Here is a 20,276-nt window from a genome sequence, read left to right on the forward strand (position 1 = left end):
CTCGGCAGGTTGGGGTCAATCTGGCCCTGCCTTCCCACTCCCAGCCCTATTTCCTGCCAGCTGAAAGGCTGTGCACAGCCAGAGAGCTGTGAAACATGGCTCGTGTCGCTCGAATCACTGCGGGATGAAGCTGTTCCCTCCCAGTGGAACTCCGTGCCCGTGCTCCCAAAAGCTGTTCCAAGCACATTCCAAGGTGCCAAGGGTGAGCAGGAGGGTGCTGCATGGATCCCCCCTGTCAAGGAGCTCTTGTCTCTCCACTGGTTTTTCCCTTGCTTAGCTGTTGCTGCCTTCCTAAAGACAAAGCCATCCTACAGCCAGCTTGGGCCACCTTTTTTTGTGACCACACCCCAACACGATCTATGATGATGTGCAGTAAAATTTGGTGAAACAGCATCCCTGCTCAGATGAAATCTAGTTGGTCAAGCATGGCCCCACAGGAATATTTCCAGCTATAAAGTAGTTACAACCACAACAGTAAGTTTGTCACAGGAAATACGACACGCTGATAGCTGGAGCAAACTGAACCCAACAGGACAGGGTAAAGGCTGACACAAGCAGGGCACAGGATCCCTCTGAACAGCCATGACTGCAGTTCAGAGCCTGTGCTGGTTACATAGGCAAGCCCATGGAAAAATGGACTAATTAAAGAAGACTAATGATCAGTCTCAGCAAGATCTTGGCTTTTGCTTCTCTCATTTATCCATACATGGCTCTTTGTTAAATCATGAGGGATTTTTATTCACATGTATAACTGCTTACAGATGCTCCCACATGTGTTTAGCCAGCAAACTCACATTACAGCTAAAGAAATGCAAAAAAACCTCACTACCTTGTGCAATGTTAAGGTAGAGCAGATGCAATTAGAGGCAAGGCAAAAGCTACTGGTCCAGCTCAGCAATGTCCACAGCTTTGGCCACTGTGCAGAGCCCCACCTGTCTCTTGATTCTTGCTGAGAACTTGGCTTACATGGATGAAAACCTCTCCTTTGATGAAATTTCTCACTTCAATGAGATAAAGCAAGACTCTGACTGATGCTGTACGTCGTAACTAATGCTCTTGTTACCTCACTTTTTTTCCCAGCATATTTTTTGAATTTAATTTTGTTACATTTAGTATCCTGTACTCCTACACAGCCATGCCCGGGTATGGCTTTTCATAGGACCCAGGATGAGTTATTTTGCTCTCTTTCAAGCTCACAAGCTAAGCTCACCTCCCAGTAATAAATCCTCATGATTCAGGCTTTAGCAGGGTTTCCATGACTGTCATCCATCTCATGGCACAGCAAATAGGGTGATAATTCACAGGGTGGAGAGAGTGCTGGGGGAAAGGCCCTCCCTGACTAATTGGAGGGCAGGACTCCAGGAACAAGCTGATGGCACTTTGCATGCTGCTGTGCCTGTGATGCTGAGTGCTGATGCTTCCTGAGAGCACTTGTGCTTGCTTGTTGATTCATGTCACCCACGTCTCGCTTCACCCTCTCTTCAGCAGAGGGAAAAGGGGAAAAAAGGCAATTGCCTGCGCTTATCAGCATTTGTGTTAAAGCATCTCCTCAAACTGACATAGAGCTGGGAAAGATGGAGCAGGGAAGGTATCCACACCCAGCTTTTCCTCTCCCACTGCATGGGTGGCCGTGTTCTCCAAACCTATTGCAATGGGGCAGCTGTACCATGGTGCAGCTGGGTACCTATGCCAGTCTCACTGAGACTTGCCAAAGGCACAAGTGAATTGGAGTGCCTGAAGCAATGGATGGTCTGCCTGTAGCACTGGAGAAATGGAGGCCTTTAAAAAGCCTTCTGGTGGCAAACCATAAACCCACAGGCCAGGAACTGACTGCTCCAGGCAAACACTGACTGCATGCCTCAGCTGGGAAACACACTGCAGGGACTGATGGAGCCCATCCCTGCATCTCTTTTCCTCCTGTTCATTTTGATTTTGAATTTTCTCTCAGCCCTGACGCTTGAGGACCTGCCTAGCTGGGATGCTGCTGTGCTTCATCAGAATGGGCTTCTGGGAAAGAACCTGAGGGGTGACAGGAACAGGATGGGCTCTGCCGGAGGTGCCAGCATGCTCAGAAAGCATTTTGCACTCGACTGCCTTCTGCTAAAATAGCTTGGCATTTTTGTTAAAACATATTTCTGCAAGCCTGGGGAAGAGTTACATGCAGTCATGCCCAGGAGAGCAGCCAGGAGTGTTTTTTAGAAGTGGGGTAGTTTTGCCTTTAATCCCCTGACAGTGAAGACAAAGAGTGAACAAGATATTTAAATCTTCAAATCCGACATTGAAAGCATTGGCAGCAGCCCAGGCCCACCAGGGCACGTGCATGGACTATGGCACATGGCACACAGCACGTGGGTCTCCCTGGGGATAGTACCACAGGCTATGTGAGGGCAGCTGCTGTCCAGTGCTGCTGAGCTTCAAGGTCCTGCCTTGTCTCAGCTCCAGGCAGTGGCTCACACTCACTTCCAGGCACATATCACTCTTCTGCAGAGAGAAAGGCAGAGCTCAGCTCTAGTGTCTTGTCTTTGTTTAATCCACTTAGAGCTCCCTTCTGCTTTCCCCCTGCCTCTCTGTCCAGGATGTTTTGGAAATAGCAAAGGCCTCATCAAAAAGCCCAGTACAAGCCATGGAAAGGCTGCCTGTGACTTCTTCCGCAGCTTCTTTAACTCTTTCTAGGGTCCCTGTCAGCTGTCCAACTGTTCAAGACTCCAGTTTTCATAGTTGCTGTTTGTGCGTTTCTGTGTGTGTGAGTAAAGGCACCCAAAAAACCTCAGGGATGTGCCCTCCCTTTGAAAATCCATGCTGAGACCATAACTTGATGACTGTTGCCTTTCTCAAGCAGTCATGGGTTGTCTTAGGAGACATCTCCTCCCCATCCTTCCTGCTCCCTGTGGTTCCATCTGCTTCTCCAGGTCATCCTACAAGGTGAGGGGAAACACCTTGTGGAGAGCCAAGCATCAGCGTGGAGCCTCATGATGTCCATGCCAAGGGCATGAGGCACATCCACAGCTGCTGGGATGTGCAGGACGGGCACTGTGAGCCAGCCCGAGGGCGGCTCAGCGCGGTGAGTCCTCGAACACTGTCAGGTTGTGCTCCTGGATGTGGCGCAGCAGGATCTGTGCCCGCCTGTCAATGGTCTGGAGCAGGGGTCTCAGCCCCTCGGCGCCCCCCTGGCTCTCCCAGAGCTCCCGGTCCAGGCGCAGGGACTGCAGCAGCAGGCTCTGCAATCTGCCCGACCGCAGCGTGGCCACCGCCGCCGCTGGGAAGCTGCAGGGAGGAGCAGAGACAGGGAGAGAAGGGGTTATCCAGGGAAGGCTGAGAAGCAGAGCACTGGAGCAACGATGCTTCAAGAGGAAATGCTCATGCAGGACAAGCCTTCTGCCTAACTCTACCCATGGTGAGCATGCAGGATAGCTCCATCAGACCCAAACAAATTCCAAATCAAGAGGCCCCTAGCATGCCAAAATGCCTCATGGGCAATGGTGCAAGAAATGTTGAAATACCTGATTATTCATTATTTTTGTGCAGCTGCTGATTAAAGAGGGGAAATAGGGTTTGGAGCCTGCCATCAGCCACCCAGAGCAGAACAAAGAGTTAGTTTCAGGGCAGGAGCATGTGGAATGTTTTTGAGAGCCTAGCCACCCACCCTGCTCTGGGGACATCCAGAACATCCATCCCCATTCGGAGGGATGCCACATCAGGGAGGCCAGAAGCAGCAAGAAGGTGAGCACAAAGGGCTGCTGGACATGCCCTGTGTGCAAGCTCAGCCCTTGCTCAGCACGTGCACAATCCTACCTGTCTATGCCTTGCAGGAGCCTGAAGTTGAGCTTCTCCTCAGGGTGCTGTGGCCTGCCCGCGTTGTCGATGAACACCAGGCGGGACGGTGCACTCCTCCGGACCTGCCAGCAGGATGACAAGGAGAAGTTCACCCACTGCAGAGTCACCAGTGTGGAGGTTTAGGCTGCTTTTTAATGCAGTGAGAAAGCCTGAGAGTATTTGGGGAAAAGCAGATGCCAATGTCTATATCCCTCCACACCTGGCCATACCTCCCAGCAGGGACCCAGCATCACCATGGGACCTACATTCCCTTTGCTACCACCTCAGCCCTGCAAGTGCCTCCCAAGCACCTCCATGTTAGCCCCAGAGCAGCTCTTAGACAGCAGGGAGACAAACCAGGATGTGGACCAGGAGCAGCTCTGCTGGATTTCGGCACTTCTCATGGAGCATCTCCTCCATGCAGGGCTCAGAGGGATCAGGCTGAAACCCACAGCAGTAGCGGTCCAGGCGGTCATGAACCTGCAGGAGATTTTGGGGGACCTTAACAGGGACATGTGCCTGGGATGGGGAGGTCCTGTTGTGAGTTGTTCTTTTACAGAGGAAAATGAAACATTTCTAGGGATCCTCAGGAGACGTGCAATGGAAAAGCTGCACACAGTGGTGAGTGAGAGGAATGGAAGCACACATGCCAAACCCCTTTGTCATGAAGAAGGTGATGAAAAAGGTGATGGTGACAGGCTTTTCTGATTGAGTTCAGACATCTGGTACCTCCACATTCTGTACCTGCACAGACTGAAGGGGCTGTGCTTCCAGCTGAAATGAAGACATACACGATGACGAATGAATTAAGAAACCAACAAAGCACCCAAGGAAACCTAGAGTCTGTAACCTCAAAAATAATTTATTTTTCCAAGTCCTGGTGCCCCGTATGACGGTTTCATCTGGTTCCTGTCACATATGCAACCTTTCATCCATCCCTAAGGTAACCTGAGCAGCTCTCAATGGAAAGATGAATGGAAAAGTATCGGCAAGGGAAAAAGCCGTCTGTACATACAGAGCAGAGCATGCCTGACATTTAAGTTGGGCCACAGTGACTTGTTTCAACTACATTTGTGTTTAATCATTTGCAGGTGCTGCTAAGGCTCCATGTTGTCCAGGCTGTCAAACCTCTTGCTTCCCATCCCAGTTCTCTGCAGAAACCCTGGAGCTGCCTGACAACTTCCAGTGTTTCAACCACACCCTTGGAGGAATGAAGGGCTTTTAAAATACATAAATACTGAGGCCAGACCTGGCCTCAGTATTTATGGAGCTTCCTCAGCTTTGTCAGAAGCAGCTGGTACATCCTCTGGGGTGATTTGTGGGGCAGACAGGACCTTGGCTGTCAACAGACCTCCCCATGGCTGTGTGTTGACATGACCCTGTAGGGGAGCTGCCTCACCTCCTCCCGATCCCAAGGCCTGTTTACAAAAAAACCCCATGTATATATATGCTCCTTTAAATATATATGAGATATATAAAAATATGTATAAAGTACAAAATAAATGTATTTTCTTTTTGCAGCATGAAAATGCCCGACTCACTGATTTGCTCAGCATTGCTGGTGCCAGCCCAGGAGGCAGGGCTCGGGGTGCAGAGAGGCTCCTGGAGCCACTGGGAGGGCTGGAGCAGGTCTCAGGTGATCCAGAAGGGATCTACAGGTGACAATGAGACAGAAGCCAAGGGACCCACAGAGACTGCCTATTCCCTTCGCCCTGGTAATTAGCACAAGTTACCAATTACAGGCTGTGCTTTGACATAGAGTTCAGTCTGAACTCAAACACTGACCAAGAACTGGAAAAGATGCTGCAGGGAAACACAAATTGTGATCTCCATGGCCATTCCATTCATAACCCTTTGAAAAGAAGGATTAGTCACACACTGGAGCCTCTCAAACCACTCTGTTTTCTTAGGTTTAATGAAGAACTCAGGTCAGTATTTCTCCACTGGGAGACACTTTGGTGAAAAAGTGCTCGAGCCTCTTGTCACAGAACACATGGAAACAGAAGAAATATCACATTTCCTCCTCGCATCTCCTCGGTCTGCCTGCTGGAGAGCTCAGCACACCAGTTTCTCTCACCTGCTCTGTTGTTTTGCAGGCTGCACAGAAGGTGAAGACAACCTGAGAGAACTTACAGAGACATTAAATAGGCTCAGCACTCCCCTCACCCACCCACGAGCACCTGTGAAACCAAGGTGGGCTGGTGCTGAACTCGTGATTGGTGCTGAGGTGTGAGGTGGAGCCAGATCTGGTGTCCAAGTGGAGCCCCAGGAGAGGGACCAGATGGCTGTGGAGATGCTGAGAATGCCCTGACATGCTGACAAGCCCTCCCTCCCATGGCCCTCCCCTGATTTTTTGGTATTAATTTTTTCTTTCCAGAGCCTAAACAGCTCTAATTCATGTGAATTTTGGTATTATTGCTAGGACACAAATACGTGAGCCACACCTTCTTCCAGCCAAGCTCAAACACTACCAGAAGCTCACCTTCAGCCCCTCTTATGCCCATCCTGGGGCATCCCCTTGATGCCCACGTTTTTCCAGTTATGATTCAGCCTGGGATGGCTTCCCCTATGGAAATTTTCCTTGCTCTCCCCCTGGCTGGGAAGAGGGTGTCCCAGGGCAGGAATGTGGCTGCAGAGTTGATTTGGATTTGGCTGTCTTTAAGTGCAGAACAAAGCCATCAGCAGCTGCCCCTTTTCCACCAGGCTTGGCATTTTGCCCCAGTAAAACTTTGCACACAATGCGGGGTTCCCTTATGGCAAATACCAAGAGAAATTAACACAGAAGAAGCCAAATCATGAGAGAAATTGAAGAAAACTACCAAGATTTCAGTGCCAATGTACAACAGGGCTCAAATCTCACCAACTTCTCTGTCCCCAGCAAGGGTGGAAGATGCTAAAGCCATTTCTGAAAGATGCTACTCCACTTCTATAATGCCCTCTTTACCTTTATGCGACTTGCTCTGCATGGGAGGAATTCCTTAGAATTAGTAAGGAGAACCTGTGGATTGCTCTTGAAAATATCATTGCACTGATTCAGCCCTTGAGGAGGAACTCTCCTTAGAACGAGATACTTTCTCCTGCAGTCTCAGCCTTTCCACTGCACTCATCAGTCTTTTGCAAGGGAAGGGGATTGGTTAATCTTCTCATTTCTCTTGATGTTTCAGCTAAAATATTTTCAAGTCCAGCCAGAACAGTTCCACCTCTGCCAGCCATAATTGTAAAAAAAGAGAAACAATAAGGAAAATATATTTTAGTAGTTTTGGTTTTTTTTTCTTTCTTCCCTTTTTTATTTGTATTAATACTTGTCCTTTCAGGAAGTTTTGTCTGATAACCAGCCCCCAGGTGCCTAAACAGGCTTTCTTTTTCTCCACAGAAATCACTTTTGCCTCCTCACAGCTGCTCTCCAAGACCTGATAACTCTCTGGGATACTGTTGTAATCCCTCGTAGCAGCAGGGTATGATTTTCCAGACAGAAGATTAAGTGCTATTAACGCTGAGGAGGAGGAAGGCAGTGCTGTCCAAAGCATGGCTCCTTATTTCCAATGCCTGCAGCACATCCCTGAGTTTGGATGCGATGGGGCTGGTGACAGACATGCTGCTTATCCCTAGGGATGCCCTAGGGATGTCCCTTGGGATGTCTCAAGCCTCTGCCAGCACAAAATAAAAAGCAGTAAGCTCTCCCACGTGAGGACAGACTCACCACAACCTGCCTGGCAAGTGCCAAACATGGGCCATACTCAGGCCAAAGTGCTTCTGCACCAAGTTCTGCTGCTCCCCATCAGCTGAAGAGTGAAAATACATCCCAAGAAACCACACCTGATGTGACCCTGCAGAACAGGAGACCATGGTCAGACAATAGAGGTGCAGGTGCAGGGTGACCCGGGTGCCACAGCTGATGGGACAGGTGGCCTCAACCACCACAGCCCTACCTGGAGAAGAAAGTCAAAGAGGGCCAGGCGGCTCCACTCGCTGTGTGGGATGCTGGAGCAGGGAGCGTCCCTGGACACAGGCATCGGTCTGTGGGGCTGCAGCATCTCCTGGTACTGCAGCCATCCCAGGGCACAGGAGTTCTGGTCATTGTTGGCATCCTCCAGGTGCTGCAGGTCAGGAGCCCACCAGATGATGGGCCGCAGGGTGCCATCGGTGTAGCTGTAGGGCAGGAGGCGGCTGCTGAAGCGCCGGGCCACGGCGGGCAGGCTGCGGTTCAGCCCCAGCACCCTGTCCAGGTGGAAGGCCAGCACCTCGTACAGATCCCCGGGGCGCTTGATGAGCCCACAGCGCCCATCCTGGCAGTCTCCTTCCGGGCTGCCAGGCAAGACATCCCCCTCGGCATCTCCCTTGGCATCCCCCACGGCGCGCAGCCTCACTCGCATGATTTGCCCGTGGGCGGGGACGCGGGTTTTGGAGACCACCTGCCCGCTGGACAGCAGCCACATCTTCTGGAGGTCGTCAGCAGAGAGCCAAGGGGCAGCGTCCCTCTCCAGCCCCCGCCGCCTTCTGCCCCGGCCAGGGCCCTGCTCCTGCTGCAGGCGAGCGCGGGGCATGGCGGCCCTTCTTCTGTGGGCTTGTCCTCCAGAGAGGGGGGCAGCCACCTCCCTCGGGGGCCCTGGGGGGGCCGAGGCCGGCAGCGGGAGCAGGGAGTGCTCCGGGGGTGGGGGCAGGTGGATGAGAGCCAGCAGGGCCAGGGCCAGCAGAGCCCCGACAGCCGCTGGGGCTGGGGGCTTCATCCCCGTCCTTCGCCAGGGTCGCTGGGCCTGCGGGGACAGAAAGGGGACAGAATGGCGCTGGAGTGTCACTGCAGGCAGAGCCCTCGATAGGGCTTGCTCTGGAGAAGCAGCCCCTCTGCTTGTGTGATCCCTGCAAGAGGTGTTCCACTGTGGCAGCAGGGTGCCTTGACTTGTGCCAGAAATTAGCTGCAGTCCCTTCAGAAGCAAATCAGAGCAGGGGCTCACTCCCCACCCAGAGGCTGCCATATCTGCAGCACTGAGGTACAGGATGGCTTTATGGGCAATGAATTTGTCATGGTCAATAATTTTCGTTCCAAAGACCCCAGAAATGAAGAGGAAAAAAAAAAAAAAAACAAAAAAAAACCAAAACACTAGAGCAAATTCCTCTCTAGATGTGAACATTTTCCAGTTCCTAAGAGGTTTTATTTTTCAGACCTTACTCTGGGCACTGCCGGTGGTTCCTATTCTGGTTGCACGCTGAACCCATAAGGTGGATATCTCAATGTGTGCTGAGACAAGGCCTCTGGAGCTCTGCCCATCACTGTATCCAGCAATAGCACGGCAGCTCCAAGTGTCAGTCAGGACCTGTGACTGGCTATGTTTAAAAGGGTGCAAACTCCTGGTGGGCTGGAACATCTCTCCAGGAAGACAGGCTGAGAGAACCAGGGTTATTCAGACTGGAGAAGAGAAGGCTCTGGGAAGAACTTACAGCACCTTTCTGTGCCTAAAGGAGCCCACAAGAGAGCTGGAGAGGAATTTTTTACGAGGATGTGGAGTGACAGAACAAGGGAGAAGGACTTTGAAAGAGAGGTTTGGATTAGATATTAGGAAAAAATTCTCCCCTGTGAGAGTGTTGAGGCATTGGAACAGGTTGCTCAGATAAGCTGTGGAGGCCCCATTCCTGGCAGATGGCAAACATTCTCCAAGCCAATCCAGTCCCTGGACCATGCTGCACCCATGCCTCCTTCACTCGGGTTTGGGCAGCCTCACACACTTCAGGAGGCAGGAGCCACAAAAAGCACCTTGGCACCATTTCTCTGCTTTCAACAGGCATTTCCAAGCAGCTCAAACCCACATTGGAAGTCAAGGAGATGGTCAAGTGGATACATTTTTTTCCAATTATTTATTTTGGAAGCACGAGCCTATCCATGGCAAACACAGCAGGACAATATATTGCCAAAGAAGGGATAAGAGACTGTTTATAAGAGGAAAAGCTTGAAAAAAAGAGCTAAAAAGATGGGGAGGTGAGAGCCAGCAGCCAAAATTACTTCCAGAAAGCAGCTGGGCAAGCAAAAGCATTTCCAGCTGTGAAGCTTTTAGGACCACAGGCTCCCAGTGACCACAGGGACGCACCACCAGCACAACTCCTGCCCCAGGCAACTCCAGTGCATGAGCATATGAGCTGACACAGCACTGACCTAAAATTCATCAGGTTTCATGTCCTCAGCTTGGGGAGACTGCTTCAGGCAGCCCCCTGGTGAGAGCCACATCCCTTGCAAAGACACTGCATCAGCTGAGGTGGGTAAGAGGAGCCACTGGCTCACCTGCCCCAACCAAAGGGGTGTTCCTTCCATGCCTCCCTTTCAAGGACTGAGCAGATTTAATGCAGTTTATAAGAGCTATTGATGGTGCACTTGGAGTGATTCAGCTTTATAGCTCCCACTTAATTGCTTCTCTCCCAGAAACACAATGTAGTGCAGCAAAATATATCTGCTGGGCTGAATGCTCTTTTTCAGACAGGATTTATACCACTCTCTGCCAGGAACCTGGGGCTGCCTGGTACAGGTCTTTGGGCCCTGCCAGGGGACCTCTGCTTTATCTCTTCCCAGAGTGGAAAGGACCTAGTCCAGGGTGAGACTGTCCAGAGAGGGATGTCCTGTCCTAGATCACCAGCAGGGTTATTCAAGTCTTGGCATTAACTGTCCCAGGCATCAAACTACATGGCTAAATCATAGTCTTAGGTGCCTCTCTGGTGGGGGGATGAGCATGAGCACCCCTAAGCACCCTGAGGGGCAGCAGGACTTCAGTCAAGAGGCTGGTCATGATCCCAGCTCTCTCCCACTTGAATGGGATAATGATTTGATGTGGAACCACAGCCAACACCAAGTGACACAGGCAGCACCCAAGCTCAGCTATTCAAAACCTTCATGCCCCGGATTTCAAGCAAGTTCTGCAGAGTGCAGATGCATATTCTTTCCCAAACACCTGCAATCCATGTCTGGCCTTCCAAGCAAGAGTTTAGGGGAGGTGCAATGTCGAAATCCTAGTTTAACTACAGTAAAGTAACTCTGTGGCATATAAAGGGCTGATGCTGGTATCCTGATACCCACACTCCTTTCTAATCATCACTGTAAGTGCCTCACAGTCTGTTCCTCTGGCCTCAAAGTATGCTGAATTAACAGCAGTGATATCTATGGCATCAATCCCAAAGGATAGGGCTAACTGTAAATCTCAGTATTCCTATCTGCATCGAGCCAAGTACTATCCCAATCTGTGCTTTCTTGGGCATGTTTTCCCAGTACCTCTCCTGTCCCACCCTTCTGGAGAAACACAGCCCATCCCACTCGCACCAAAACCCCTGTAACCCTTTTCTTTAGCACAGAGGATTTTCAGGGGAATTGTTTTTGTTATCCAGCTGATAATAATCCTCTGGTAGCTTATACCTTCTCTGGGTATCTAAAAAGCCTGTCTGCCAAAACTTCCAGTATCCTGGGGAAGAATGCATGTGGGAGCCACATGGAGAATCTTCAAAGCACTGCAGGAAAAATCCTTTTTAACCCACAGCCAGAGAACAGAGTATGCCAAATGGATGGCAATGATTGCTGGGTTTTTAATGTCAAGTGAGTTTACAGTCCAAGTGGTTAAGGAATCATTATTGTCCAAACCCACTTTGTCTTCCTCGTCAGTGAACTTGGGTTTGGGCATCACAAGTTGGAGCCCCATTGCTTTCCCACCCTGAACTCCAAACCCTCGGCTGTGAAGTTGGGCAAGGGCCAGCGCAGACTCCCTTCCCCAGCGCCATTTCCCTGCCACATCAACAACAAAAAGAAACAAAAAAGGTGCAAGTACAGTTTCTTTGTTATTTCTGGTAGTTGAGAATGCAAATTTAATAATAACCTAGGTGATAAAACATTGCAGAAATAATACTTGTATTTACAAGCCCTGGGTAAATACTGTTCCAAAGAGTCTTTCTCTGAGCCTATGCTGTAAAAAAATGCTGCAGTTTAAGCTGTGGCTTCGATTCAGCTTGAAATGCAAACCATACGTACAGCTCTGCTTTGCCAGGCTGACATACTGACAGTACAGCATGTCTTTGCCAGAAATAAGGTCCTTTTCCCAGCAGACTAAATCCATAAAAAGGCTTAAGAGAGGTACTACTTGTTCCAGGATGCCATAAGTAAATAATATATATTCTCACTCATCAGAGGGACATACAGCACAGCCCAGGCTCTGAAGGCACAGCAGAGAGTTGTGCAGCTTTGATGCTAGGAGATAAAATTTTCTAAGTCTAGTTGGGGGTGAGGTGGGGGAGGGCTATCCTTGACATTGTATTCCCAGGACACTTGAACCTTGGCAGAATTTGAAGCAGAGAAGCCTGTTTTCAATTTATTTTCAAAGTGCGTCAAATTGGCTTTGTTGAGCTTGAAAGAAAAGAAAAACAAACCCCAAACTTCATTATCCAAGAATGCAAGAAACAGCCCTGAGACTAGAAAGACGACACGGAAATACGTGGCTGTTGAAAACTGGATTGATTCCTTCTTTCCTCTGGCATGCAAAAGAGTCCTCCTGCCCCTGCACTGGCACTGCAAGACACCTTCAGCAGTGAATCCCACTGTCCCAAAGAGGTGCCCAAAGGAGCCCGGATGGCTCAGCCATGGCCATGTCACTCTTGGCCACCTGCCTGCCCTAGACTCCCAGGCTCAGAGGACTTTGCCAAAGGCAAAAGCATGTTAAAGGCAGGCCCGTGCATTTCTCTGGGTGCACACTGAGCGGGGTGCACTCTGCACAGGGGGTGCAGCACACAGGGCTCTGCTCACCCTCCCAGCCCCGCGCTCGCTGCCCGCCCAATGAACCGCAAAACCGCCTGGGCAGCAGGAGGTGCAGCCTGCCGTGACCAGCTTTAACAAAGACTGCTTGAAAAACAAGTGGGAAACCTCCTCTGCCTGCCCCCCATCTCTGGGAATGTCTCCAGAGCCTTGCACCCACACGTGGTGCTCACAGCAGCCCCTGGTGCAATGGGAGAGCGGGCACATCCATCAGACCTGGGATTGGATCAGCCTCTTCCTCTTCTTATTGTGCAGGAGGTTTTCTTTCTTTGTTAAGGGCATGGCATGTGGGCTAGAGACCTCTAAGCATGCAGAGGACATGGAAGGAGACAAAACCTTTTCATCCCCAGAGTGACTCTGGGCAAGTCTGAGCAGAAGGAAATGCTTGGCAGCATCCATGGCCCATCATTCAAGTGCATAAATGCCTTCCTATATTATCCTGCTCAGGGAAGATAGATGGCTGGCAGAGTGGGAATTTAAAGACTGCTATTAAATGATGATTGCCAGTCCCAAAGGTAGTTCTGGCTCAGAGTGGCTCCTCAGGAGGGCAGGTCTGCTGTGGTCCCCTAGCACATGGGGACAGCTCCACCAACACTCGCCTGCACCCACATGGCCATGGGGCATGAAGAATAAGACAGCCCTTCATTTGTCCTCATGATCCATCAAAAGGGCTGCAATTCCTAGCAGACCCACATCAGCTTTGTATCTGGGTTTTTCCCCCCAGAGATGAAGGCTTTTTCCCTCAAAAATGCCCTTCCAGGGGGAAGAACCATGCCCCACTGCATTTCTGCAGACACCCTGAAGACCATCCTGCTTGGCTCCAGGACAGGGATGTGGCAGGTAGGCCATGCCCGTCTGCTCAAGGTGCTCCTCCAGCCCCACTTCCACACAAGTCGCTTGGGAAGCTCAAGCCAGGCACTGAGAAGGTGGGAAGGGGGACTGCTCCCATAAAGCCTATGAAACAGAGTCACAGCAAACACTGGGTCAGCTGAAGGTGGGGAGCTGGAAATGTGACACATCACCACATGGTGCTGGGTCCTTCCCTGCAGAGTCAGCAAAGTCCTCAGAGCTGACACACAAACCTCCCCACCAACATGTCCAAAACCAAACCAGAAAATGACCAAGTTAAATTGCCTGGGATGAAATCTTAAAACATGCTGTACTTCACTAAATTTTGGACAGTCTGCAAAGTTTCTGGGATCATTTATAGTCTAAGTGCAAGACAAGCGAGCTTTGCACTAGCAGAGGACAGCACTCTGGCAGCAGCATAAATGGATCAAACAGTGTTGGCCCTGTTCAGTCTGAGCACAGACTTCAAAGGGATGGTGCCAACACACCACCTTTAACTTCTCAAATAATGTTGCCTTCACAGCTCTTCCCAGTTATCACTATGGCCTTGGGGCAGCAAATTACAAAAACCTGGAAACCTTCAAGCTCCACAGCCTCTCTCTACTAATAACCTGCTGTGTCCTTGGCTCCAGGCCCTGCATCAGCTCCTCAACCTTTTTGCTTCCCAGGATGAAATGTCCTGTTTCTTGCTCTAAACCTCTCACCCAGAGTGACTACTTCCAGTTTTTGGGAGGCTCCTTGCCCTGGAGGTTCTTCTCTGCTCAGCCATAGGCTAAGCACAGCCCCTTCTCACACATCCACCATCCAAAGGACCATTTTGAACAAAATCTTCAGCCAGAGCTGCAAAGTGCTCTGTTTAACAATGCTATTCCCATTGCACTGTCTGCTCCCAGTTGAGATATGCACCAAAGAAGTACAGCAGAAACATAGGCTTGTAAACTCCTTGACCTCTCCAGAAGCAACTTACAAGAGTGGCAAGATTCCCAGCATCCCAAATGTCCTGCTCAGTATCTCTGAAGAAGGAAGAGCTGAAGCAGGAGACAGAGGACACACCTTGAAGGAAACATGGCCAGCACCTGGCTGGAGGACACCACACCATGGGGTGCAGCTGATGCACTCAAGGTCAGGGCTGTTGCTTGGGGGGACTCAGAGGGGACACACCTCGTCCTGCACCTGGTGTGGACTAAAGCTCTGCAGGGTAACAGCAGGGACTTGCTTGTCCTGTGATGACATTGTCCTTACCCCCAAATAATGTGATTTTTACTGAGCAAAAGGAAAGATTCATAATTCTCCTCACTCCCACTGTGTAAATCTCAGCTTGCAGACAGTTAATACTCAGTTCTGTGCGGGATGGACAGGGAGTTTTTCATCCTGGTGCTATGTACAGCTCAGGACCACTCTGGTTTAATCCCAGAAGTCACCACAAAGCACCACAAAAATAAACAGTCTCCAGGATGCCACACTTCTTCTGCTCAAAGTAAGCAAACTAAAAGCTTTCAGATGCCTTATCTTTCTCCTATATAAGTTCAGAGTTAAGACTTTTACTGCAGACTCTCGCACTTATCTGGATCTTCTACTTCTTGGAGACACATCTCCCAAGAGATTGATGGAAGTCTTTCAGAACACATCACTGAGATGCACAGGTCTGCTGTCATTTGCATGTGCAAACATCTCCCTTACTTTTCACCACTGAAAGTGATATCAACCTGCACCCAAATCATGCAGATCACTGAGGACCTGAAACAGCATCCCATGTTCACAGGGGACAGTGAGGACCTGGGCAGCCCTGAATGCATGACTGTCCTACTATCCTCAGGGGACAAGGGAGGTCCTCCTCATCTTCCCTCCTCTCTCTCTGCTCATTCCTCTAACCCTCACACTTACATGAGAGCAGCACAACCTAGAAATTCCTGGCAGGGACATCAAGGAGGGAAAGTAGCAGTTTTGGGAGGCTGTTGCTCCCTCCCTCCACCACTGCCGTGCAGGCTCCTGCCGGGTTTCCCTTTTCCCCCTCCCCTCGTCCCAGTTTCCCAGCCAGCATGCTGCACTCAGCTCTGTAAGTTTTCAGAGCAGTTTTCCCATCTGCCTGCTGAAGCAGCAAGCAGGGGGCCCCTTCCCCAGTGAAACAGATGTGGCTTGCCTTTGTGCAACATCTGTGCCTCATGCCCCACTCATTTTGAACAGTCTTGCCTTTGTTTCTGAGGACTTGGATGGGGGATGCTCTGGAGGAGGGCAGCAGCCCCTGGCCCATGGGCTGGACTCCTTCCCTTCAAGTCCCACACACAAACTGCCTCCAGCCCTGAGTTTCTTCTGGGGAAGAAGAATGTGCTTTGTTCCTGCGGCATTCTGGAGCTGATGGTCCTGCTCCTCAGCAGGTTCCAGCCACAGACCATACTTAGGAGCTGACTCTTTTGGGATGTCCAAACCCAGGGACGTAAGAACTGGAATCTGGGAGCCATGGATTCCCTTCCTCATGATTCCCCTCACCCTTCTCTTGCTGCACCTCTGGGCTGCTCACCAGCTCTGTTTGGCATCCCCAGAGGGGCTGTGCTGCTGCAGCTCCTCTGCACATATCAGAGGCAAAGGGCAGAGGTGCTGCAAAGCCATGTCTGTCTTGCAACGTGTTCTGGGCTGTATTTAATATGGGGAGGAATACATTACAATAAAATCACATTTATTTCCTCCTCCTCCTCCTCCTCTTGATGAGTTTGCTAATCCTGCTTGTGACTGCCTGGAATGCTGCTAAAACTGTCCCACATTTTGGCATTTGGTTCGGTTTTATTTTTTTTATCAGGGGTCATGTTTTTCCTGTATTTTGAGAAGGAGGGATTTTGATCCACTTATTTTCAGTTTTCTTTTCTAACTGGTGGACCAGCACCAGGGAACAGGAAATCTTGCTTGGTGCCCAATGGGGGCTCACAAAACCCTCTTTGGGGTGTTGGCAAGGAGTAGCACTGGATTCCCTCGTTGGAGTTTCAGTGGAGGTTGCCCAAGTCAGACAGTTGGGTTTCCCTGAGCTGACTGTCAGGTTTTTCCCCTTCCTGGAGAGCAGAAAAGTGCATTCGTGGGATTCCAAAGGGGAGGGAGCAGGAGGAGGACAGCGGGGCCTTTCAGCCCTGTGGGCTTTCTTCAAAACAGAATTGTTCATACCAGCCCCGGCCTCAGCTGCAGAGAGGCAACCCTATTTTCCTCCTGTTAAGCCATTACAGTTAAAAGAGAAAAAAAGGGAAAGAAAACTGCTTGCCACTTGGCTCTGAATGCTGCCTGTGTCCTGCAGACCCCATCCTGGGCAAAGGCTGCTGGCAGCCACTCCCAGCCTGCTTCTTCTCCTAGCAAAACCCATGGGGTGAGCAACCAGAGCAAATGCAGTGTAAGTGTTGGTGCAGCCAGGCTCACAGAAAAGGGCTTTTCCTTCAGGGCAGGGCAGGTAGCTGCAGGTGGGTTGGAGTTACTGACCATTGCAAAATAAGGGGTAATTGAGGCATTTGGAATCTATGCCAGAGGATTAGCACAGTGTAATCAGCCCCTCGTATTTAGAGTGCCTCATACTAGGCAAACAGCAGCAACTGGAAACTACTCTCTGGCAGATTTTGAAGCCAGAAGAAAGAAGATGTTTCTGTAGTGCAGTCATCCCCCAGCCCTCTCTGCTGCGGCAGGTCGGGCGTGAGCGGCGGCCGGATCCAACAAGAGCAAGCCTGCTCTCCATACCAACACAGAGCTCACAGCTGCCATCCCTCTGGCTTTCTGCAAGGGGGCACCCTCCTGGCGGTTTTGAAAGGAGTCAAAAACCATCTCGAGCATTTTGTTTGGGGTTTTGCCGCAAACGAAGTAACGAGGTGATCAGCTGGGGGCATAGCCTGGATTTATTCCTCATGACCACCACTGCCCTGCTTGCAGGTGCCCAGAGCAAACCCAGATTACAGGTAAAATCAAAGCAGTCAGTGCAGGAGCTCACAAAGGGGAAAGGACTGCAGAAGCAGACCTTCCTTTGCCAAGGCAAAATGGAAATCTTGGCAAAAAGTGAATACCCCACTCTCACATGGGAGACCACACCACGTACCTGGCTTTGAAAAGCTGTACAGGCGGCTTCACAGTGAAGGCTTGTACAGAAAAATGTTAGTGCAGACAAAAGGCTGGTATGGGGACAGTTGCCTTGCTTTTCCCTTTCACAGGGAGGAGTTATCTCCAAACCCAAAATGGGTGACATGAGCCCCAGCCTTGCAATTTTTTCCTGCTGCTGAAGTTCATTAATTAAGAAACCCAAAGCAGCCTATGCAAACTGCAGGATGGAAAGTGTAAAGCATGGCACTAGTGATCCCTGTACACAAACACACTCCAGTGAAGGCTGGCACAGCAGCACTGTCCCCAGAGATGCTCTGACTCATCAGCACACTCTCGAGGACATAAAAATGCCTCAGTGACACAAATGACCAGTTTCTGGCAGCAGCACCAAGCATCTCCTCAGCTCATCCATCACAGGTTTGCAATCCCTGCCCAACACAAGCTTGGCAAGGGCTGAGCTGATGAAGCAGGGACAGAGCGCTCTGCCCCAGTGCAAACTCCCTGGCATGAGTTTGCATGAGTTTCCCCCAGTGCAAACTCCCTGGTAGGGCAGGGGTAATGGGGCATGAGGGACCATCCCAGCTCAGCTGACTTGTGCTTGCTCAGATGGGTCTGCCAAGGGAGGTTCCAAACTAGAGCACTAAAAGTAGATGACATGGTTTGGAGCATGCTACAGATGTGGATAAATCTTCTTATGCTGGGGAAGCACAGCATTTCTTGGGAGGGAGGTGAAGTTTTCCCATGCCAAACTGGCCGATTTCGTGGCTTTTTGATGGAAGTGCTGTGCTTTGTCAGGACCAAGCAGAAAGCACAGAGTGGCTCGCCGTGATCCCTGTCTGCCCTCGGCTGCTGCTCCCCACGCTGCTGGCTGCCTGAAGCGGTGCCACCTGGCCGCTCAAAAGAGGATGGTTTTGGCTGAGGGAGTGAAATCACCTCCCTGGCTGACAGCAGGGCTTTAGCTACAGCAGCCCCAGGCACTGCCCTCAGGAGCATCCTGACAATCTGCTCTGCCCATCCCTAGAGCATTCCTGCAATCTGCTCGGTCCATCCCAATGCTTTTAAGGACAGAGCAGTGCTACGGCCGCTCTCCGCCTTGCTTGGCTCACCGCGCTCTGACCCTCCGAGCGCTCCGGCACAAGAGACATCCAGGATACCTCACATCCCATGGGGCAAACCCAGCGTTGCTTCCCACCATCAGCTCAGCAAGGAGACCCCTAAATCCTACCATGTCTCACAGCAGCAGCAGCCGACGCGCTCCTCCTCATGTGCTTCTCTGGGCGACACGGCACACGGTCCTGAGCCGGGTGCCGGCCGCCTGTGGCACTTCCATACCACACCAGGAACCCACACAGAACACACAAAAAAAAAATTTAAAAAAAAAAAAAAAACTTTTATAAAAAATTATCCAGCAACTAATGAGCCTGCTTCCTCTCCCCAGGTCATCAATCCCAGGCGGGGGCTGTCACCCAGGGGTGCCCCTCCGGGCTGCCCACAGTCCCTGCTGCCCAGCCCCGCATTGCAGGGGCTGCAGGGCTCCTGTCACCACTCCCCAGCGGGTGCCGCCGCTCCCCCCTGGGCGGGAGGACACCCTTCAAAGTTCAGCTGTGAGTTTTCAAACTCTGCCTCATCCCAGACCCACCTCCCTGTGAGGAGGGGAGTGGAGAGGCTGGGAAGGGGGGAACAGGCATTTGAAAAGTCTCTTTTTCACAATAAAAGCCCTTCTTGCTGCTTTTCTGCAGGCTTTTTTTTTTTTTTTTTTCAATAGCAAGGGCAAATTTGAGCCAGAAGGAGATGAAGATGCACATGCTCCTCCCAAGCCCGTTTGTTCCCAGTGACTCCAGTGCCAGCCAAATAGAGGGACCAGTGGAGCCCCAGGGGCCACAGAGACCCCAGAGCCAGGAAAGCAAACCAGAGGTCTGCACATGAGTGGTCAAGAAAATGCTCTTTGCAGGTCTTTTTTAACATTTCTTTGCCTCTCAGGAATGGTCCAGCAAAAAGTTGTGCCACATCAGTGCCTGGAGTGGACACAGACCTGGGAGAAGATTTCTTATCTGCTTAAAAGGCATTAATGCATTAAACCCATGTTTAGGGTGCTCAGGCCCCTGTTTTTCTGGGGCACACAGTGCTTTGCAGGCAGCCAGGAGAGGGGCACAGGGGAAGAGGACCCTCAGCACCCCCAGCTGTGCAGACTGCTGCTTGCTGAGCCCTGGAGTGCCCAGTGCAGCTCCCTCATCCAGCACCTGGTGTAGGATGAATCCTAGGAGCCATTTTCTCAGGGCCCTGGGAGAAGAGGCTCTGGAGGCATTGCTTTGGAAAGCAGTGTGTTCCAAGCGCACTCCATGGCCAGGCAGGATACACAGACAGCTGCCAGGCTGAAAAGCATTTCTTTTTCATAAAACTTTCCCCTTCCAGCTCTGGCCTGTGGCCAAGCAAAACCCATCAGTGCCTCACCATGGCAGGTGACACTGCTGACTCCTGCAGCCCCTCCCCAGCTTCAGCCCCAACCAGCCCAGCTTGGGGACAGGAGGAAACCCTCTGTCTCAGGTGTGGGGGCTTTCCAGCTCCCTGACATGTGCAGCTACCTCCTCCAGAAAACCATTAAAAAAAACCAGATTGATCAGGATTGTTCTTTACTGATATTTGTATTTTTTAAAAATCTGAATAAAGGCGCAGTACAGGCTGTTGTCAGCTATAATGAAGATATGGGGGTCTAAAAAGAGAAGAGGATGAGGCTGAGAGGACTGGGCCAAGTCACTTGACCAAGGCAGCACAGGAGGGT

General features: G+C 50.9%; 1 protein-coding gene across 1 annotated transcript; it reads right to left on the reverse strand.

Moving 5' to 3' along the window:
• Nucleotides 1-711: 711 nt before the first annotated feature.
• On the reverse strand, nucleotides 712-19,137 carry GASK1A (golgi associated kinase 1A). Its single transcript, XM_009086377.4, has 5 exons — nucleotides 18,723-19,137; nucleotides 7,743-8,567; nucleotides 4,171-4,293; nucleotides 3,793-3,896; nucleotides 712-3,264 (listed from the first exon to the last, which is right to left on the reverse strand). The coding sequence occupies exons 1-5, from the start codon at nucleotides 18,723-18,725 to the stop codon at nucleotides 3,054-3,056; spliced, it is 1,266 nt and encodes a 421-aa protein (XP_009084625.2). The 5' UTR covers nucleotides 18,726-19,137; the 3' UTR covers nucleotides 712-3,053.
• Nucleotides 19,138-20,276: the final 1,139 nt, after the last annotated feature.

This window comes from Serinus canaria, chromosome 2 (genome assembly GCF_022539315.1).
Source record: "Serinus canaria isolate serCan28SL12 chromosome 2, serCan2020, whole genome shotgun sequence".
Taxonomy (NCBI): Eukaryota; Metazoa; Chordata; class Aves; order Passeriformes; family Fringillidae; genus Serinus; species Serinus canaria.

What these genes read in the sequence shown, in the direction of transcription:
- GASK1A (XM_009086377.4), bottom strand. An exon ending in TCTTTGACTTTCTTCTCCAG is followed by an intron (nt 4,294 to 7,742) that starts GTAGGGCTGTGG and finishes AATCTCCTGCAG; the next exon opens with GTTCATGACCGCCTGGACCG. An exon ending in TGCTCCTGGTCCACATCCTG is followed by an intron (nt 3,897 to 4,170) that starts GTTTGTCTCCCT and finishes TCCTGCTGGCAG; the next exon opens with GTCCGGAGGAGTGCACCGTC.